The sequence below is a fragment of the Oncorhynchus clarkii genome, chromosome 3, assembly GCF_045791955.1.
Source record: "Oncorhynchus clarkii lewisi isolate Uvic-CL-2024 chromosome 3, UVic_Ocla_1.0, whole genome shotgun sequence".
Taxonomy (NCBI): domain Eukaryota; kingdom Metazoa; phylum Chordata; class Actinopteri; order Salmoniformes; family Salmonidae; genus Oncorhynchus; species Oncorhynchus clarkii.
This window is the reverse complement of record NC_092149.1, coordinates 73,275,000-73,297,622: the sequence shown is the minus strand read 5'-3', so window position 1 is coordinate 73,297,622 and position 22,623 is coordinate 73,275,000. Positions and strand designations below refer to the sequence as shown.

At 44.6% G+C, this 22,623-nt stretch overlaps 1 protein-coding gene across 2 annotated transcripts in view; it reads right to left on the bottom strand.

Moving 5' to 3' along the window:
- The window catches only part of LOC139403806 (follistatin-related protein 1-like), a 41,014-nt gene extending 20,238 nt beyond the window's left edge, over nt 1-20,776 (bottom strand). For both annotated transcript variants that reach the window (XM_071146985.1, XM_071146984.1), the window contains exons 1-3: nt 20,635-20,776; nt 20,444-20,500; nt 397-498 (exon numbers count right to left, since the gene is read on the bottom strand). In XM_071146985.1, the coding sequence (XP_071003086.1) occupies nt 397-498; nt 20,444-20,500 (159 nt within the window). In that variant the 5' untranslated portion in view covers nt 20,635-20,776. The remainder of the gene's footprint in view (nt 1-396; nt 499-20,443; nt 20,501-20,634) is intronic.
- Between the last annotated feature and the right edge of the window lie 1,847 nt (nt 20,777-22,623).

The window sequence follows — 22,623 nt, the reverse complement described above, 5'->3', positions numbered from 1 at the left end:
CATCAAGGACCTCTATACCAGGCGGTGTCAGAAGAAAGCCCTAAAAACTGTCCAGCCACCCTATTCATAGACTGTTCTCTCTGCTACCGCACGGCAAGCGGTACCGTAGCGCCAAGTCTTTGTCCAAGAGGCTTCTAAACAGCTTCTACCCCCGTCTTGAATATATTTCCTATTAATTTTGCAACTAATTTCATGTATGTTTTCATGGGAAACAAGGAAATGTTTAAGTGACCCCAAACCTTTGAACAGTAGTGTAGTATTTGTGTTGACTATTTACGTACTATTGCTCTAGTCTTGTACTTATTGTTAACATTGCATGGTGAGGAAGTTTTCTAGTAAGCATTTCATAGCATCGGTTACACTGTATACTGTGCATATGACCATGATTGGACTCACCTCTATACACAAGCAGCTGGGTTCTCCCTTCTCAGTGACTGCACACTCTCTTCCTGCGCCACAGAACACATTGGCACAAACCTTACTCTTAGTCTGCACCTCCTGAGTAAAGAGAAAACACACACTGTTAGTATTGAAAACACACACACACACACAGCTTTGGCATTTAAAACTCACACGTAAGCACACTGTCAGCACTAAGGATACACGCCCTGGATAAAATACTGTGATAACATATATCAGACACAAGGTGGAACTGTTACACTATTCTCAGAGCCAGTGGTTTCAAACAGAAGGGTGAGGTTCAGTGTGCTACTAAAATACTCTCCATCACGACACTGTCAGTTTCACTACAAAACCACATGGAAATGACACCATCACTCTCAACCCCTCAGAAACCACAATAATACAACCAGCAAACGCACACACGTACATAGTCGTGCGCATGCGAATACAAGCTCAAATCAAATCAGATGTTGTATCAAATCAAATGTTATTTGTCACATGCGCCGAAAACAACAGGTATTACAGTTAAATGCTTACTTACAGGCCCTTAACCAACAATGTATTTAAGAAAAATACCTAAAGAAAGAAGAAATAAATAACAAATAATTAAAGAGCTATTTCTCTTGAAACTGCGTTGTTGGTCATATTCACATGGTGGCAGCAGGTAGCCTTGTAGTTAAGAGCATTGAGCCAGTAACTGAAAGGTCACTGGTTCGAATCCCTGAGCTGGCAAAGTGGAAAAATCTTCATATCTTTTGTGGGGCGACAGGTAGCCTCGTGGTTAGAGCATTGGGCCATTAACCGAAAGGTTGCTAGATCAAATCCGTGAGCTGACAAGGTAAAAATCTGCTCCTGAACAAGGCAGTTAACCCACTGTTCCTAAGCTATCATTGTTTATAAGAATTTGTTCTTAACTGACTTGCCTACAGGGGGTACTGGTACAGAATCAATGTGCAGGGGCACTGGTTAGTCCATGTAATTTAGGTAATATATTCATGTAGGTAGAGTTATTAAAGTGACTATGCATAGATAATAACTGAGAGAAGCAGCAGTGTAAAACGGGGGGCAATGCAAAAAGTCTGGGTGGCCATTTGATTAGATGTTCAGGAGTCTTATGGCTTGGGGGTAGAAGCTGTTTAGAAGCGACTTGGAACTCTGGTACCGCTTGTCGTGCGGTAGAACAGTCTGTGGCTAATGTCTTTGACAATGCCTGGTATAGAGGTCCTGGATGGCAGGAAGCTGGGCCGTATGCGCTACCATCTGTAGTGCTTTGCAGTCGGAGGCCGAGCAGTTGCCATACCAGGCAGTGATGCAACCAGTCAGGATGCTCTCGATGGTGCAGCTGTAAAACCTTTTGAGGATCTGAGGACCCATGCCAAATCTTTTCAGTCTCCTGAGGGTGAATAGGTTTTGTTGTGCCCTTTTCACGACTGATATATATATATATATATATATATAAATAATGGAATGAGGTATAGACAGCATGGACCGTATATGAATAGAAAAGGTGTATCACAGTATTTTTTAAACTATTTTTTTTACCTTTATTTAACTAGGCTAGTCAGTCAAGAACGAATTGTTATTTGACAATGACGGCCTACCCCGGCCAAACCCTCCCCTAACCTGGATGACGCTGGGCCAATTGTGCCCCGCCCTATGGCGTTACAGTATATGGGATGAGCCATGGCTAGAATACAACGCATATGAAGTGGATGAAACAGTATGTAACATTATTTAAGTGATCAGTGTTCAATGACTATGTACATACGACAGCAGTCTCTAAGGTGCAGGGTAGAGTACCCGTTGGTAGCTGGCTAGTAACAGTGACTAAGGTTCAGGGTAAGGTTGTGTGTGGAGGCCGGCTAGTAGTTACTATTTAACTGATGGCCTGGAGATAGACCGAGAGACTGAAAAACAGCTTCTAAGCTTTGATGCATCTGTACTGTCTCTGCCTTCTAGATGGTAGCGGGGTGAACAGGCCGTGGCTCAGGTGGCAGAGGTCCTTGATGATCTTCTTGGCCTTCCTGTGACACTGGGTGCTGCAGACGACCTGGAGGGCAGGCAGAGTGCTCCCGGTGATGTGTTGGGCTGATGGCACCACCCACTGGAGAGCCCTGCAGTTGCAGACGGTGCAGTTGTCGTACCAGGTGGTGATAAAGCCCAAAAGGTGCATCTGTAGAACTTTATGAGGGGCAAAGACAAATTTCTTCAGCCTCCAAATTTCTTCACCACACTGTCTGTGTGAAGGGACCATTTCAGGTTGTCAGTGATGTGCACGCCGAGGAACTTCACTGTGGTAGATGAAGGAACCAATCTATATTTTCAGACTGTCATATTTATGAGTATTTATCTGGTCAATATGGCAGTGTATTATCTCTGTTGTTTGTAACAGTGTGTTATATGTGGACATATGATTGTATCATAAATTGTATTTGAATGTTTAAGGACTCTTGGAAGATGAGACCAAATGAGGACTAAAAGAGATCCTAATAAAAATCATTCCATCGTGGCTCTGTCAATGTTGATGTGGGCGTGCTTTCTCTGCTGTCTCCAGTAGTCCACAATCAGTTACTTCGTTTGGTTGACGTTGAGGGAGAAGTTATTTTCCTGGCACCACTGCGTGGCCACGCAGTCATGGGTGTACAGGGAGTACAGGAGGGGGCTGAACACGCACCCCTGTGGGGCCCCCCTGTTGAGAATCAGCGTGGCAGAGGTGTTGTTGCCTACCTTCACCACTTGGGGGCAGCCCGTCTGAAAGTCCGAGATCCAGTTGTACAGGGAAGGGTTCAAACCCAGGGCCCTGAGCTTAGTGATCAGCTTGGAGGGCACTGTGGTGTTGAAGGCTGAGCTGTAGTTGATGAACATCATGCTTACATAGGTATTTCTCTTGTCTAGGTGGGATAGGGCTGGTGAGATTAAATTACTTACATCGGCCATGGAGTCGAGAGCTGTTGTCTGTCTTACTGGAAAGGCACAACTTTCGCCACAAACTCCCAGAAGACACGCTTTCATTGCCATGACAATGGGTAATTTCCCTTTATATAGAGTACTGACAAGTTCTCTCTATCTCTACTTAAGTGAAGGTCTCTCACATTCACTGCTGTATGTGGCAGCCGTTAGTTACCATGCCAGCCATGCTTAAGCTCACCTCAAGAGAGGACACGCAGGAGTGTAAACAGGAAGTGGCCAGTAGTAAATCTCAACTTCTGGGTGTAACATGACTTCTCATCAGTGGAAGAACCCGGCCAACATAATGTGGTGATAGAGGCAGTTTTGGATGGCATGAGCAAAAGTGAGTGTGTGTGAACAGTAGAACTCTACCAACTGTATTGTGTAGAAAATATTTGGTGTCATGCAGAACACACAGTAACGGTCTGAAAATCCTAAAGGATTTTGATTTCATTTTATTGGTTTCATTCAATCTCTCCATACTGTTCTATTTTTCTGTTGCTCTTTATTTTCTTTGTTTCTTTAAATCTCTGCCTCCTCTCCCCTAAAACAAGGGCAGTACACTTGCCAAGTAGTTCACATGAGCAACAGGCCAGCCAATTACCAGCTGCCAAGCATAGCTCTGAGAGTAGCTTCACAGCCCTCCCAACTACCCCTTCTCGTTCTAACTGTGTGTGTTTGCGTGTGTGTATGTTTTACTTGTCCACCAAACAGAGTTGTTTGTTAGTGTGTATTTGTTTGTGTTGGTGTGTCTTAGCCTTTCACCAAACAGGGTTGTTTGTTAGTGTGTATTTGCTTGTGTAGGAGTGTCTTACATGCTGACCAGACCGGACACATCGCGTGCGCGAGTGTCGAAAAATAAATGTAGAAATCCATGTTATTCAATTATTGTACCCACACTGCTCACACATCAACGAGCGTCTGCAATGCCAAGGGCTAAAATAGAACTCCTTTCTATTTCTGACGCAGATCACGCTGCAAGTCCTGCATCTCCCATCTCCTCATTGGTTTATAGAAGCAGGTACCCTCGTGCCATCTCCTCATTGGTTATACCCACGTGGGTGATTGAAAGACGACATGTTTTGCCAGTTGTGGTAAAAGTGTAGATGCCAATCACCATATAAGTTCAATGCCTGGAAGGAGGAGAGATGACTAGAAACGATTCGGTTGGCCGTTTTATGTGTGGATTAATTCTTGGAGTAGAGGACCTTGTGCATTTCAGGTAAAATAACAACTCAATGTTTATATCCCAGGACAAATTAGCTAGCAACAGGAAGCTAGCTAAATAGGACAAATTAACGTTAGCTAGCAAGTGCAAGCTAACTAGCTAAATTTCCATACATCTTTAATGCTTTTCAACCTGTCCGCAAATTAATGTCATTGGTTCAGAGTTTGTTTTGATATTTTAACCTGCGTGTCGTGATCACGTTTGGTGTAGGGAGATAAAATAAATGTATGCACGATGGCGCATGCGCGCAGCCGGTTTGGGTTCCGTGTTAGCTTTTCCACCGAACAGGTACCACCACATTCCATGACACAGATGTACGCACACACAAGCGAGGAAAGCGGAGCAGAGTGAAGGCAACCAAAGAAAGGAGCAGGGAATGAGAAACACACAGACCATGGGAATAGGCCCAAAGGAAAATACAGCTCAGACTCCAGATGTGGATACACCCTGTTTTAAACACACACACACACACACACACACACACACACACACACACACACACACACACACACACACACACACACACAACAGAATGTCTTCCAACATTGATTCTAACTAAATCATCTCTCTCCTGTGTGTGTTCTCTGGTGTATAGTCAGATTGCTAGATGTAGTAAAACTCTTCCCCACATTGATCACAACTGGAACTCCCTGGAGGCTCCTGTGACCTGCCCTCTGTCCAATCAGTTTTCAGGAATCTAATGCCAGGCTACCATGGAGGTCATGGTTACACAGCCTATTGTACTGTACTAACTAGAGAGATAGAGGAGGAAGGGGACATAGAGCAAGAAACCTGGGTGAATGTCATTGCCAACCAGACTACAAGTTTGTTATTTTGGTTGAAAAGCAAACACACACCCACCCACACACAAATATACACAAACACAACCCTGCTTGGTGGAAAAACTAAAATGCACCCTACACACAAACTAACAAACAACCCTGTTTGGTGGAAGAAAAACAAAGACAAGCACAAACAAACACACACTAACACCCCCCAACCCCACACATCATTGCTTGAGTCATACTGTAATCCATCTTCAAAGAGGAGCTTGTTTAAACCTGCAGTTCCTCTCTGATAACCCCAGCAGAGTAATAGATGGGTTGCTGCTAAGCTTAGTTTAGTTTAGCTTAACTATCCTTAGTTTAGCTTAGCTCCAGCGCCACTGCACCATCTCTCCAATTAAAGCCTGCAGAACCACCCTGACATTTAGCTAATGAGTGCTCAGAGTGAGAGAGCAGTTTATGTTCCACCCACTCCAAATGGGGAGTTGCTATGGTGACAGGAGATGCAAGGCTCAGAGTGAGAGACATGTGGGGGGGATTGCTCAGACCTAGCAAGGGTCCTGGTTAAATAGCAATATGCCACTGCACACACGCGCACACACACACACCACACAGGCTCTTAAAATATTGGGTAAAGTAATGATCTTTGTTCATTTGAATCAAAAAGGTAAAACACATTCTGTCCCATCTGAGCCAATAGCGATTCAGAGTTGTCTGGGTGTGATTAATGATTGGCTTATGAATGGGTATCAATCAGCTTAGATCCTATTTCCACTACGAGACATGAAGGGGAGCATGAGGAGTGGAGTGGTGAAAAAGATTTCTACTTTTCAATTCACATTACATCCTTCCCTTTCATTGTGGCTGGCAACGCGATGTTCTTGGCAGCTCAAATTGACCGTAAATATCCCAGTAGCCACTAGCTAGTAAGCACAAACTATTTAACAATCATAGCAACTTTTCTTCTAAAACATATTACAGTATTGAATAAAGCAACCAAACTATATTACACTCATGTGCAGACAATTAAAGGGTTTATTTTCTTGCTAGCTAGATAACTAACAATATGCTTCATGATCAAGTAATGTTAGCATATCAATAATGAATGTTTATTCTTCCCATATAAATATAAAAGTACAGTAGCGTTATCATAGTGTCATTTTTATCAAATCAAATTGTATTTGTCACATGCTTCGTAAACAACAGATGTAGACTAACAGTGGACTTATGGGCCCTTTCCAACAACGCAGAGAGAAACATTTTCAAATAATAGAAAGGTAATAACACAAGGAATAAATACACAATAATAACTTGGCTATATACACGGGGTACAAGTAGCGAGTCAATGTTTTGTACATAATGTTGCCGCTACCGTCTCTTATGACCGAAAATAACTTCTAGACATCAGGACTGCGATTACTCACCACGGACAAGCAGAATCCTTTTTCTCCTTTCACGACTCTGACGAGCCCGAGGATATACGGCTCACTTGGGAACCCAACCCAAGTAATCTGCGTGAAGAGGTGGTGGAGAAAGAGAGGCTGGAGGGCGGGCTGCCTTCTGAGGAGTCGGAGGCGATCAAATAAACCGCCACTCCCCTCAATTCTGCTAGCAAACATGAAATCTTTGGACAATAAAATGGCCGAGTTATTGTGAAGATTAAACTACCAACGGGACATTAAAAACTGGAACATCTTATGCTTCACGGAGTCGTGGCTGAACGACGACAATATCAACATACAGCTGGCTGGTAATACGGCAGGATAGAACAGCGGCGTCTGGTAAGACAAGGGGCGGAGGATGATGTATTTTTGTAAACAACAGCTGGTGCACGAAATCTAATGAAGTCTCGAGCTATCTAAAGAAGTCTCGAGCTATTGCTCGCCTGAGGTAGAGTTTCTCATGATAAGATGCAGACCACGTTACCTACAGAGAGAGTTCTCATCTATATTCTTTGTAGATGTTTACATACCACCACAGTCAGAGGCTGGCACTAAGATAGCATTGAATGAGCTGTATCCCGCCAAAAGCAAACAAGAAAACGCTTTAATGCAGGGAAACTTAAATCCGTTTTACCAAATTACTATCAGCATGTTAAATGTGCAAGCAGAGGGAAAATAACTCTGGACCACCAATACTCCACACACAGAGATGCATACAAAGCTCTACCTCGCACTCCATTTGGCAAATCTGACCATAATTCCATCCTCCTGATTCCTGCTTACAAGCAAAAATTAAAGCAGGAAGCACCAGTGACCAAATAAATTAAAAAGTGGTCAGATGAAGCAGATGCTAAGCTACAGGACTGTTTTGCTAGCACAGACAAGAATATGTTCCGGGATTCCTCAAATGGCATTGAGAAATACACCAGTACATCAGTCATTGGCTTCATCAATAAGTGCATCGATGACGTCGTCCCCACAGTGACCGTACGTACATACCCCAACCAGAAGCCATGGATTACAGGCAGCATCCGCACTGAGCTAAGATAGAGCTGCTGCTTTCAAGGAGCAGGACTCTAACCCGGAAGCTTACAAGAAATCCCACTATGCCCTCTGACGGACCATCAAACAGGCAAAAGCATCAATACAGGACTAAGATCAAGTCGTACTTAACCAGCTCTGACGCTTGTCGTATGTGGCAAGCCCTGCAAAACATTACAGACTACAAAGGGAAGCCCAGCCGGGAGCTGCCCAGTGACACGAGCCTACCGGACGAGCTAAACTACTTCTATGCTCGCTTCGAGGCAAATAACACTGAAACATACATGACTGCACCAGCTGTACCGGAAGACTGTGTGATCACACACTCCGCAGCCGATGTGAGTAAGACCTTAAGACAAGTCAACATTCACAAGGCCGCAGGGCCAGATGGATTACCAAGAAGTGTACTGCAAGCATGCGCTGACCAACTAGCAAGTGTCTTCACTGACATTTTCAACCTCTCCCTGTCCGAGTCTGTAATACCAACATGTTTTAAGCAGATCACCATAGTGCCTGTGCCCAAGAACACTAAGGTAACCTGCCTAAATGACTACCTACCCATAGCACTCATCATGTCTGTAGCCATGAAGTGCTTTGAAAGGCTGGTCATGGCTCACATCAACACCATTATCCCAGAAAGCCTAGACCCACTCCAATTTTCATACTACCCCAAAAGATCCACAGATGATGCCGTTTCTATTGCACTCCCCACTGCCATTTCACACCTGGACAAAAGGAACACCTATGTGAGAATGCTATTCATTAACAACAGCTCAGCATTCAACATCATAGTGACCTCAAAGCTCATCAATAAGTTAAGGACCCTGGGACTAAACACCTCCCTCTGCAACTGATTCCTGGACTTCCTGACAGGCCACCCCCAGCTGGTAAGGGAAGGTAACAACACATCCGCCACGCTGATCCTCAACACAGGGGCTCCTGATGGGTGCGTGCTCAGCCCCCTCCTGTACTCCCTGTTCACTCATGACTGCACGGCCAGGCACGACACCAACACAATCATTAAATTTGCCGACAACAATGAGACAGCCTATAGGGAGGTCAGAGACCTGGCAGTGTGGTGCCAGGACAACAACATCTCCCTCAACGTGATCAAGACAAAGGAGATGTCCTCAATTAGATACAACACATTACTGAGTACCACTATGGGGTAGCTTAGTGGTTAGAGCATAGGGCGAGTAACTGAAAGGTTGCTGGATCTAATCACCAAGCTGACAAGGTAAAAATAAGTCATTCTGCCTCTTAGCAAGGTGGTTAACCAACCCACTGTTCCCAGGCGATGTGGATGTCGATTAAGGCAGCTCCCGCACCTCTCTGATTCAGAGTTCAGAGACTGCAGAGTTTTTCAGGATGAAAATAAACTAAATGGAGCTAAGCTAAGCACAGGCAAAATCCTAGCGGAAATCCTGGTTCAGTCTGCTTTCCACCAGACACTGGAAGATTAATTCACCTTTCAGCAGGACAATAACCTAAAACACAAGGCCAAATATAAACTGGAATTGGATACCAAGAACACAGTGAATGTTCCAGAGTGGCTTAGTTACAGTTTTGACTTAAATCTATTGAAAATATATGGCAATACCTGAAAATGGTTGTCTAGCAATGGTCAACAACCAATTTGATAGAGCTTGAAGAATTTTGAAAATAATAAATGGGCAAATGTTGCAGAATCCAGGTGTGAACAGCTTTTAGAGACTTACCAAGAAAGACTCACAGCTGTAATCACTGCCAAATGTGCTTCTACAAAGTATTGACTCTTATGAATACTTATGTAAATTAGAATAATAGTGAAGAGATCAAAACTATGAAATAACACATATGGAATCATGTAGTAACCAAAAAAGTGTTGAAGGAGTTCCCACCTATGATGAGCACTTGTTGGCTGCTTTTCCTTCACTCTGCGGTCCAACTCATCACAAACCATCTCAACTGGGTTGAGGTCGGGTGATTGTGGAGGCCAGGTCATCTGATGCAGCACTCCATCTCCCTCCTTCTTGGTCAAATAGCCCTTACACAGCCTGGAGGTGTGTTGTGTCATTGTCCTGTTGAAAACAAATGATTTTCCCACCAAGCTTAAACGAGATGGGATGGCATATCGCTGCAGAATGCTGTGGTAGACATGCTGGTTAAGTGTGCCTTGAATTCTAAATAAATCCCTGACAGTGCCGCTAGCAAAGCACCCCCACACCATCCCAGTCCTCCTCCACGGTGGGAACCACACATGCGGAGATAATCCGTTCACCTACTCTGCATCTCACAAAGACACGGCGGTTGGAACCAAAAATCTCAAATTGGGACTCATCAGATCAAAGGACAGATTTCCAAGGTCTAATGTCCATTGCTTGTGTTTCTTGGCCCAAGCAAGTCTCTTCTTCTTATTGGTGTTAGTGGTATCTTTGCAGCAATTCAAACATGAAGGCCTGATTGACGCAGTCTCCTCTCAACAGTTGATGTTGAGATGTGTCTGTTAATTGAACTCTGTGAAGCATTTATTTGGGCTGCAATTTCTGAGGCTGGTAACTCTAATGAACTTATCCTCTGCAGCAGAGGTAACTCTGGTCTTCCTTTCCTGTGGTAGTCCTCATAAGAGTCAGTTTTATCATAGCGCTTGATGGTTTTTGCAGATGCACTTGAAGAAACTTTCAAAGTTCTTGACATTTTCCAGAGTGAATGACCTTTATGTCTTAAAGTAATGATGGACTGCCATTTCTCTTTGCTTATTTGAGCTGTTCTTTCCATAATATGGACTTGGTATTTTACCAAATATTCTGTATACCACCCCTACCTTGTCACAACACAACTGATTGGCTCAAACGCATTAAGGAAAGAAATTCCACAAATTAACAAGGCACACCTGTTAATTGAAATGCATTCCAGGTGACTACCTCATGAGGCTGGTTGAGAGAATGCCAAGAGTGTGCAAAGCTGTCATCAAGGCAAAGGGTGGCTACTTCGAAGAATCTCAAATTTAAAAGCTAGCTAGAGAAACTGTTTAGCTGAACCATAGCTAGATAGGAGCTCCTATAGGCTTACACTAGCTACTGTATTAAAGTGACCTTATAACAAACCACGCTTAATTTTATTAATATGATGGAAGTCATTATATGAGGTATAAATGAAAATTGTGACTGGAAACATTGAAAAATCCCTGGAGAGTTGCTTCTTGCCTGGAACTTGGTGAGTCAGTGATCTCATACTCTCTCCATCCTTCTCTCTCTCTCCCTTTACAGGTGGTAGAGGTGTATTATGGGAAAATAACAGGTGTTCCAAGAAAGACAGACATCACAGCTTATCTAAAAAAAGTATCTGTCACTCATTTATACCTCCCTTTCCCATTTCTTTCTCTCACGTCTTATTTCTCTGTCCTCAACAACTTGCTTTCTGTCTCTATTCTTCTTCTCCTTGTTTAAATGTAGGGCTGGGTAAGATGTCCCTGTGAATTGAGGCCAGCCATGCAATGCTGCCTGGAGGAGAGAGAGAGAAGGGAAGAGAGTCACTAAGTGATAGAGAAAGAAGAGAAGGAGAGTGGAGAAGAGGGAAAAAGGGTAGTGAGAGTCAGAGATAGCAAGAAAAGGGGGGATAGCAGGAGAAGACAGAGACCGAGAGAGGGAGAAGTGATAGGAATTGAGCTGCAGAAAATGAGTCAGAGACTGGAAGAAAAGGGGGGATGGGTGGAGGGAGGTCTGAACTCAATTTTACTCCTGCCGCAGGTTTATTGACCCCATGCTGAAGCACATTGGAGTTAAAAGGTGCTCTGTTCTTTCCTGCCTTTCTCTGAAAATCCCTCATTCATTTTCCACTGCCGATAAGAGTCCCCTTCACATCCTTAGCACCAGGCTGAATCTGTCAAATGAGAACTGTGTGTGTGTGTGTGTGTGTGTGTGTGTGTGTGTGTGTGTGTGTGTGTGTGATCCACTGAGTCAGCAGCTGGATCAATGCTTCCTGCTGAGGGGTCACTTTACAACCACCATTAGTCCCTTCCCAGAGTGTACCACTGAACTCATTAGCATATAGAACATTGATTTAGAGATAGTAAACAAACACGCTAACATGGCGACGCAACGCATTGACTGATAATGCCCCACAAGGTAGCCAATTAAAGGCAAGGATGAAACCCATCCCTCACTCCTATCACTTAATCTGCTCCCTCTCTTTTCACCTGCAGCAGAATCTGTAGCTACCTTTGTGACCACAGTTTTTCTAACAACAACCATAATGAAAGGTCAGTGAGATTAGTGTTAATCCGTGCTACTATGAATGAACAGACCAATGCCCATACACATACACCCCTCTATAGAAGTGTGTAAGGGGAGTTTTAAACAAATGACTCACAGATGCTCTGCATCTCACCATTGATGACATCATGCCTATACTCCCCCTCCCAATTAAACAGTCAGAGAGAAGACCCCTCATAGCTCTCAGACACACATTTCTTATTAAGCTCCAACAGGGGAGGGAGGAAAGAAGGGGAGGGAGGACAAGAGGGGAGGCAAAGTGAAAAATAGAGGGAAATAAAAGTACATACAGTATATTGACCAATCAAAGCTCACTATAGTTTCCAGCCCCTGCTGGATTGGCTGTTGATACCTAGAACTACCTAGCCTGCTTGCTAGCACCAACATGAGGGTGAAGCTAGCGTGGCTATCTGTATAGTGAATCACTGCTGTTAACCAGAGAAAGTTTTAGAGTTTAAACATTTCTGTTGCCAGCACCACCATTTCTAAATTCCTACTTTTAAATATCCAGTATCCTACTGTTTATGTATCCTCACACTTTCAAGACAGTGCAATCTGAGCTTTCAAGATAAAGACTCCACTCCACTGAGTTACAGTTAAAGGAGTTGGGGAGGGAGCCCCTGCTGAGCATTAGACACCACACTATAAGGTCTACAGACTAGAGCATAACATTGTTGAAATGCCTGGATCATGTCCCAAGCATTTCTATTGGAGTGAGATTGAGATAGGAGTGAACGTGGCTGTAAGTCTGGAGGAAGAAGTGTCAGGGGGATATGAGAGTTACAGAGAAATATAATATCCATATATACAAACTCTCTGGCGGTATATGCTCTGGTATCTGTGTCACGTGTGCTCGCTCTCCGGCCTCTAGGTCACCAGGCTGCTCGTTATGGCGCACACATGCCACCATCGTTACGCGCACCTGTGTGTCATCAGACTCACCTGGACTCCATCACTTCCCTGATTACCTTCCCTATCTCTCACTCCCTTTGGATCCTTCCCCAGGTGTTATTGTTTCTTGTCTGTGTGCTGTTAGTGTTTCTTGTTTTGTATTATGTTGTGTTTATTTATTAAAACACTCCCTGAACTTGCTTCCCGACTCGCAGCGCTAGAGAATGACGCCTCACCCAAGGGAAGCATCAGGGAGTGTTTTTTTTTGTTTCGGTGGGAATGACGTCAGCGGCTACAGGTTCTCATGCCTGAGACAGATCTCCAGGCTCCCCTGCCTCCCCCGGTTCGTCAGGCTCTCATGCCTCAGCATAAGTGCGAAAAGACGATTCTCTTCCACTGCGAATTCTACTAGATGAAATGCCGAAATGAGTATGGCATCCTGGCATTTAAAGGATACTTCATTTTCAAAATTCCTTGTACTATAAAACGTTTGTATTTATCCTACTGAAAAAGCCTACTATTTAAAACGTAAGTATGGGTATTTGGACCCAGACTTTGTTTTCTTATACGTGTATGGAATGGAAGACAGTGTGATGTCATTGCCACATTTTATATTCCATAAGCCCTTGAGATTCAAGAACGTGTCGAAATGCAACAGACAAACAGACAAAGAGAGATGGAGAGACAAAGAAAGGTATTAGTCAGGAAGTTAGCTTATAAGTTAAAATGTCACTGAGAAAATAAAGTACCTAAAACAGAGTGTCACTGCCATCCTTTCTACTCCTGTGGGCACACGGCACAGTCTCACAGGCAGGACAATGACACCCCTGTCCTTGTCCCCCCACTTCCATTGTTTAATCTGAGGAGGCTTCCCTCTCTCTCTCTCCCTCGTGCTGTCCCACTTTCAATATCCATATCCTCCCCTTTATTGTCTCCTGTATTTTTTTATTTTATTTGACCTTTTATTTAACTAGGCAACAAGAACAAATTAATAAGAACAAATTCTTATTTTCAATGACGGCCTAGGAACAGTGGGTTAACTGCCTGTTCAGGGGCAGAACGACAGATTTGTACCTTGTCAGCTCGGGGGTTTGAACTTGCAACCTTCCAGTTACTAGTCCGACGCTCTAACCACTAGGCTACCCTGCCGCCCCATCTGTGCCTAAATCCTTTCATTCTGTTGTAAATGATCAATTTTCTCTCTTGTTCTCAAACCCGGTCCCTCGCTCCCTTGATCTCCCTTCTCAATCCCTATTTTCTCACTCCTTTCTCTTTCTATCCTCTCTCTCCCTCACTTCTCTTCCAGCCTGTTCTGGGCAGTGCTTCAGTCTCTCTGGGTAGGAGGGCCCAGGCCAGGGAATGGGTAGTTTCCCTGCCCCAGACACTACTCCCTCCATGGGGCCATAGTCAGGGCTAATGGCTGGAAGTGTGTTTGGAGAAGGAAGTGTGCCTGTTTGCAGACCTCTACAATATATGATGTAATGTTTAGAATGGACAGCCATTTTAGGGAGTGGAATGTTCAGATGATTGTTGGAGAACACATTTATCATCAAGGTGTCAATTCAAGTATTCTGCTGAGTTAGATATGTCCGTGACATTTCATCTGGCATAAACAACCATGTCCTATTGTCCACATTCAATTACTGTGAGTCATAAACCGTTTTGTATTGAAGCTGCACTGAAATTAGGCTGTGTGTGTGTGTATCTGCTTGGTATTAACTGCCTGACATTTTTGGCCTGATGTTTGGGCATGCTGCCAAGTGCTATCTCTGTGCCTGGTCCATTCCCCTGACACACACACAAATAAACACACACAAGATGATGAGAGATGGAGCTAACGTTGTTAGCTACAGAAAATAGAGGCTAGAAAGAGAGAGGATGGTGTTATAAAACAACCTTAGAAGACAGTGACGCATGACATCTATGCTATCTCTCCTGTCTCTCTCTGTGTTTGTGTGTCTAGAGCTAGAAAAATTAGAACAGTCCTGACTAACAGAGACAGGGAACAGGCTGTTCAATCCCCCATGGTCCTGCTCTATTCACTCCACCTGGGTTTGGTATTTATAGCCAGGCAGCACCTACCAATGAGAGAACAGTCATCAACAGCTACAGAGCATGGTTCCTGGGAGACAGCAACTCTGTCACTGTCAGCTCTAGTCAGCTAATATACCTCAGCCTGGGAGGCAGCTCCTCTACAAGGACTCTAGTCTGCTAATATACCTCAGCCTGGGAGGCAGCTCCTCTACAAGGACTCTAGTCTGCTAATATACCTCAGCCTGGGAGGCAGCTCCTCTACAAGGACTCTAGTCTGCTAATATACCTCAGCCTGGGAGGCAGCTCCTCTACAAGGACTCTAGTCTGCTAATATACCTCAGCCTGGGAGGCAGCTCCTCTACAAGGACTCTAGTCAGCTAATATACCTCAGCCTGGGAGGCAGCTCCTCTACAAGGACTCTAGTCTGCTAATATACCTCAGCCTGGGAGGCAGCTCCTCTACAAGGACTCTAGTCTGCTAATATACCTCAGCCTGGGAGGCAGCTCCTCTACAAGGACTCTAGTCTGCTAATATACCTCAGCCTGGGAGGCAGCTCCTCTACAAGGACTCTAGTCAGCTAATATACCTCAGCCTGGGAGGCAGCTCCTCTACAAGGACTCTAGTCAGCTAATATACCTCAGCCTGGGAGGCAGCTCCTCTACAAGGACTCTAGTCTGCTAATATACCTCAGCCTGGGAGGCAGCTCCTCTACAAGGACTCTAGTCAGCTAATATACCTCAGCCTGGGAGGCAGCTCCTCTACAAGGACTCTAGTCAGCTAATATACCTCAGCCTGGGAGGCAGCTCCTCTACAAGGACTCTAGTCAGCTAATATACCTCAGCCTGGGAGGCAGCTCCTCTACAAGGACTCTAGTCAGCTAATATACCTCAGCCTGGGAGGCAGCTCCTCTACAAGGACTCTAGTCAGCTAATATACCTCAGCCTGGGAGGCAGCTCCTCTACAAGGACTCTAGTCAGCTAATATACCTCAGCCTGGGAGGCAGCTCCTCTACAAGGACTCTAGTCAGCTAATATACCTCAGCCTGGGAGGCAGCTCCTCTACAAGGACTCTAGTCAGCTAATATACCTCAGCCTGGGAGGCAGCTCCTCTACAAGGACTCTAGTCTGCTAATATACCTCAGCCTAGGAGGCAGCTCCTCTACAAGGACTCTAGTCTGCTAATATACCTCAGCCTGGGAGGCAGCTCCTCTACAAGGACTCTAGTCTGCTAATATACCTCAGCCTGGGAGGCAGCTCCTCTACAAGGACTCTAGTCAGCTAATATACCTCAGCCTGGGAGGCAGCTCCTCTACAAGGACTCTAGTCTGCTAATATACCTCAGCCTGGGAGGCAGCTCCTCTACAAGGACTCTAGTCAGCTAATATACCTCAGCCTGGGAGGCAGCTCCTCTACAAGGACTCTAGTCTGCTAATATACCTCAGCCTGGGAGGCAGCTCCTCTACAAGGACTCTAGTCAGCTAATATACCTCAGCCTGGGAGGCAGCTCCTCTACAAGGACTCTAGTCTGCTAAATGTAGTTTTGTACATTGCTAAAAATGTTACTCGCGAACATTAGGGTTGTCATTCTACAAACAATAGTTAAACGTGTAGACGCAAGAATTTGTATTTGGCTACACTGTAGAACAAGTGTAAAACTAATTGCAAACAGTCAGGATTCTAACATTTTAATCCTACGTCCTCATCGTCATCTCCTTCAGCACAGAGCGTATCTATCCACTGTGTGTGAGGAGAGAGTATCTATCCACTGTGTGTTAGTAGAGTATCTATCCACTGTGTGTGAGGGGAGTATGTATACACTGTGTGTGAGTAGGGGGGGGGGGGGGGGGGGGTTGTACACTGTGTCCTTGAGGGCCATTATTCTGTTTCTCTCCTGAAGCCTGATATTTTCAAAGCCAGATCCAGCCGTGGTTCTGATGACTGAATTATCTATTGTGTCATTACACCGGCCACCATGGTTAACGCAATAGCACAGGATGCCTGGAGAAGAGAAAGGTGAAGTGTGTGGGTGTTATGGATCTGGCTTTGTAAATGTGTGTGCGTGCCTATGTGTTTCCACACAGCCTTGGCATCTCACTGTCAACGTTTGGGGGGATACGTCAACATTTTTTTAACCAGATGCATATCTCTCCTCAGTCTCCACACAGATGCAGAGAATAGCTGTGAGCTCAGAAGTACTGTCTCTGAGCCTTTTATCTGCAAACACAGCAATGTCTCGCCACAGAAAGCACCCGGGTATTCTCTCCTTCATAATAAATCTAAAGTCCGCATCTACATTTGAATAACTTAGCATTCACTGAGCACTCAGACACTCACACAGTCCCCTGCCACACACACAGGCGCACACACACACATGCAGACACACACAAACATACACACGCACACCCTGAGGTACAGTATCTGCTGCTACGCTGCTCCACTAAGTACACAATAGGGACTGAGGCTTGAAATGATCACTGAAGACCACCATACCAATACACTGTATAACTAAACAATCCCCTAGACCGCCTTAAAACAGTGTACTAGCGGCCCACCTTAACATTCCCCACCGAGGTCTGTCAACAGGCTGTATATTACCAGGGCAATTACCTTTAAACAATAGATGTCTTTATAATGCCTCCCCCGCATACTCCACAGCCACATTCTACACACTCCGGCTTGTACTCAGTCTTCTCAATGCCAGAGCTCACCAATGAGAGAGCACACCAATGAGAGAGCACACCAATGAGAGAGCACACCAATGAGAGAGCACACCAATGAGAGAGCACACCAATGAGAGAGCACACCAATGAGAGCGCACATCACTGAGAGAGCTCACCAATGAGAGAGCTCACCAATGAGAGAGGTCACGGATCCAATAAAGACTCACAAAAAAGGACATATTTCAGCAGGCAATGACAGGGGCAGCACTAGGAGGTCAGCAGAGGGCCTGGAGGTAGAGTTTCCACTGTGAGTAATGTGGCAGACAGTGGTACTGATAGTGATGATGACTGTCTGGACATGTAAGGACAATGTAGAGTAGAGGCTCACTTACTTAACCCTGCAGTCTACCTCCAAGGTCTAGACAGAGTGCTACAACCCTGAAAAACATCACCTCCAAAACAAACCCCTTCCAAACCATGACCCATAATCTCACTCCAAACACTATGGTAATCCTGAAGAGCCTAACTCCTGAAAATCTGTCTTTTCCACAATCTAACCCCATAATCTGCAATGACATGCAACCCAATCCTAGCCCTACTTTACACAGCAACTGACAAATACATTACTGACATGTGACATCCACTTAAAACAGGTCAACATGAGAACGTCCCAAATACATGACATCAAACCAGGTGCTCAAAAGCTGCCAAATGAGGTACGGTGCTGACCCATACACCCGGTGTGTGTTTGTGGTGTGTGTGTGTGTGTGTGTGTGTGCCTGTGTGTGACAGTACTAACAGTGTGCAGTTTCAAGACACCTCATCTCCCATCACTTTAGTTCAGTGTTTACTTAGCACCAGTGTGTGAGACCCACCCGGGAGAGCGTTATTACACACACACACACACACACACACACACACACACACACACACACACACACACACACACACACACACACACACACACACACACACACACACCCCCCAGCTGTCTATTAACTCTGCTTGTTACCCATGGCGACAAAGAAAACAATGAGCATCCTCATCTACATGCAACACTATCATTTCATCAACTTAACAAACACAGAGGGGAAATTCATGGAATATAGAAGACACGAACATAGCTAAACTACATCATCAAAGATAAATATCTCTGCTTGTTTTAGTTGGCCTAAAAATCACGATGATAAAATAATGTGCTGTGTGGGCATCATAATCTACAAACGGATTTGGAAGATGCTCTTGCAATTAAAATGTAATGGTCCCTGTTGTAGTTTAATTGAACTGGCTAGGACTAATTGTCTCCCTAATTAAGTCTCATAATGTGAAATGTGCCCTGGACAATGCCACGTTTAATTCTCCCATTAAAAAAAAACCTTTGAACCATCATGAAGAATATACAATACATGACCAAAAGTATGGACACCGCTTGTCGAACATCTCCTTCCAAAATCAATGGCATTAATATGGAGTTGGTCTCCCCTTTGCTGCTATAACAGCCTCTACTCTTCTGGGAAGGTTTTATATTAGATGTTGGAACATTGCTTGCTTCCATTCAGCCTCAGGAGCATTAGTGAGGTCGGGCACTGATGTTGGGCGATTAGGCCTGGCTCGCATTCGGCGTTCCAATTCATCCCAAAGGTGTTCGAAGGGATTGAGGTCAGGGCTATGTGCAGGCCAGGCAAGTCCTCGCTTTGTGCACGGGGCATTGTCATACTGAAACAGGAAAGGGCCTTCCCCAAACTGTTGCAACAAAGTTGGAAGCACAGAATTGTCTAGAATGTAATTGTATGCTGTAGAGTTAAGATTTCCTATCACTGGAACTAATGGGCCTAGTCCCAGACCATTGTTTCTCCTCCACCAAACTTTACAGTTGGCACTATACATTAGTTCTCAAACCCAGATTTGTCTGTCGGACTACCAGATGGTGAAGCATGATTCATCACTCCAGAGAATGGTGTTTCCACTGCTCCAGAGTCCAATGGTGGCGAGCTTTACAGCACTCCAGCCGGCGCTTGGCATTGCGCATGGTGATCTTAGGCTCCATTTCATGAAGCTTCCGACGAACAGTTCTTGTGCTGACTTTGCTTCCAGAGGCAGTTTGGAACTCCGTAGTGAGTATCACAACCGAGGACAAATTATTTGTACACACTACAGCACTCTGCGGTCCCATTCTGTGATCTTGTGTGGACTACCACTTCACAGCTGAGCAGTTATTGTTCCTAGATGTTTCCACTTCACAATAACAGCACTTACAGTTGACCAGGGCAGCTATAGCAGGGTGGAAATTTGACAAACTGACTTGTTGGAAAGATGGCATCCTATGACAGTGCCACTTTGAAAGTCACTGAGCTCTTCAGTAAGGCCATTTTACTGCCAATGTTTGTCTATAGAGATCGCATGGCAATGTGCGCGATTTTATAAACCTGTCAGCAACGGGTGTAGATGAAATAGCAGAATCCACTCATTTGAAGGGGTGTCCACATACTTTTGGTGCTGTAGTGCATCTAAAATACATCTATAAAGACTATAATTATTGCGTTTATCACAAACACAACTAGACTAGCCTACATTTCAAGTGCTTCAGCTGTGCCGTCATGTGACTGAATAGCATAAACGCCCCAAACCATAAAGCCCGTAAAGGGAACACGGCCTTTCCTGTTTAATATCGGAGTAGCCTCACCTATGACAATCGTAATATTACATAAAGTTTTGCATTGATCACAAGTTAACAAAACAATCTGGAGTCCAACTTTTACCTCGGTTTGACAGAGCGCTACGGCCAGCAGTACAAGGAAGGGGACACTTCGCAACATCTGTGAAGAGAAAAAGGCAAGGAAGAGAGAAAGGAAAATGAAATAATGTTATAGGTTAATGCCAGGTAAAATGGTTAAATAATCAAGAAATAAAGAGCAATATTTAATATATTGTTATGCCAATTATGCTATACCCTTCTGGAAAGCGGCTTCGTTCAAACGTCTGCTGCGAGGAGGAGTTCGATGAATGTGTGCCGGTAACAGAGGCGAGAGAGAGGTCTGTGATTTCAGGAGCGCTGAGGAATTCGTGGTCTACAGTCTCCCCCCGCTATGACGTGGCCACTGAAAATAAATGTCCTGAGCCCTGGAATGTTTACCGACAGAACATTCCTAATCCAAGGGAGACAAGCACATTTTGCGGTCCCGAATAATTCACCCCTGTTGGCAGTAATGGCAATAGAGAATATGGCAGTTTGTTCATATGTTCTAAAACCTGGATTCGCTTCATTATACTGTACATTACTTTTTTTGAGAACAGGAGAGAACTTGCTCACAGTTAGAACTATCTGGTTTAAGGTTGCGGGTTATTGTCCGTTTGTCGGGTGAGCAAATAGCTGTGCAGACATTACAAAGTGGTTGCAGCATGTATAATTGCAGCCTGGTCTCATCGACTAGACATAACATAGTAAACGATTTTTTTACATCCTCAAATTACTATGACATGTTATGTTTGGTATGGTTACCTAAAACAGTTTACTTAACTGCAATATGTAACTTTTTTGGCATCCTGACCAAATTCACATAGTTATAGTAAGTTATATCTGTCATTCTCAGTGAACAGTACAACCCAACATCTGTAAACATGGACACCCTCAGAGATATCATCCTGACCAACTTGCCCTCTAACTACACCTCTGCTGTCTTCAACCAGGATCTCAGTGATCACTGCCTCATTGCCTGCGTCCGTAATGGGTCCGCGTACAAACGACCACCCCTCATCACTGTCAAACACTCCCTAAAACATTTCAGCAAGCAGGCTTTTCTAATCAACCTGGCCCGGGTATCCTGGTAGGATATTGACCTCATACCGTCAGTAAAGGATGCCTGGATGCTCTTTAAACGTGCTTTCCTCACCATCTTAAATAAGCGTGCGCCGTTCAAAAATAATAGAACTAAGAACAGATATAGCCCTTGGTTCACCCCAGACTTGACTGCCCTTGACCAGCACAAAAACATCCTGTTGCGTACTGCATTAGCATCGAATAGCCCCCCGATATGCAACTTTTTTTTCTTTTTCCTGTAGCACTAATTCCAAAAAGTTTTGGGACACTAAAGTCCATGGAGAATAAGAGAACCTCCTCCCAGCTGCCCACTGCACTGAGGATAGGAAACACTGTCACCACCGATAAATCAACAATAATTTCAGTAAGCATTTTTCTACGGCTGGCCATGCATCCCACCGCACCTTCTCCACTAGGCAATCTGGTTTCCAAGCTGGTCATGGGTGCACCTCAGCCACGCTCAAGGCCCTAAACAATATCATAACCGCCATCGATAAAAGACAGTACTGTGCAGCCGTCTTCATCGACCTGGCCAAGGCTTTCGACTCTGTCATAACAACACCCACCCGTAGCACGCGCTCCAGCAGGTATATTTCACTGGTCATCCACAAAGCCAACTCCCCCTTTGGCCGCCTTTCCTTCCAGTTCTCTGCTGCCAATGACTGGAACAAATTCCCAAAATCCCTAAAGCTGAAGACTCTCTAATGTTAAGCATCAGCTGTCAAAGCAGCTTACCGATCACTGTACCTGTACACATCCCATCTGTAAATAGCACACCCAACTACCTCATCCCCATATTGTTATTGATTTTTTTGCTCTTTTGCACCTGTCAGGGTCGCCGTCGTGGAAATGACCGGACCAAGGTGCAGCGTGGTGAGCGTACATTTTCCTTTATTTATGTAAATGTAGCCAACAAAACAAGAAACACAGAAAAGACCGTGAAGCTTACTAGGGCTATAGTGCCACTAACAAAGATAACTACCCACAAAATACAAAGGAAAAAAGGCTGCCTAAGTATGATTCCCAATCAGAGACAACGATAGACAGCTGTCCCTGATTGAGAACCATACCCGGCCAAAACATAGAAACAGAAAATATAGAAATAAAGAAACTAGAATGCCC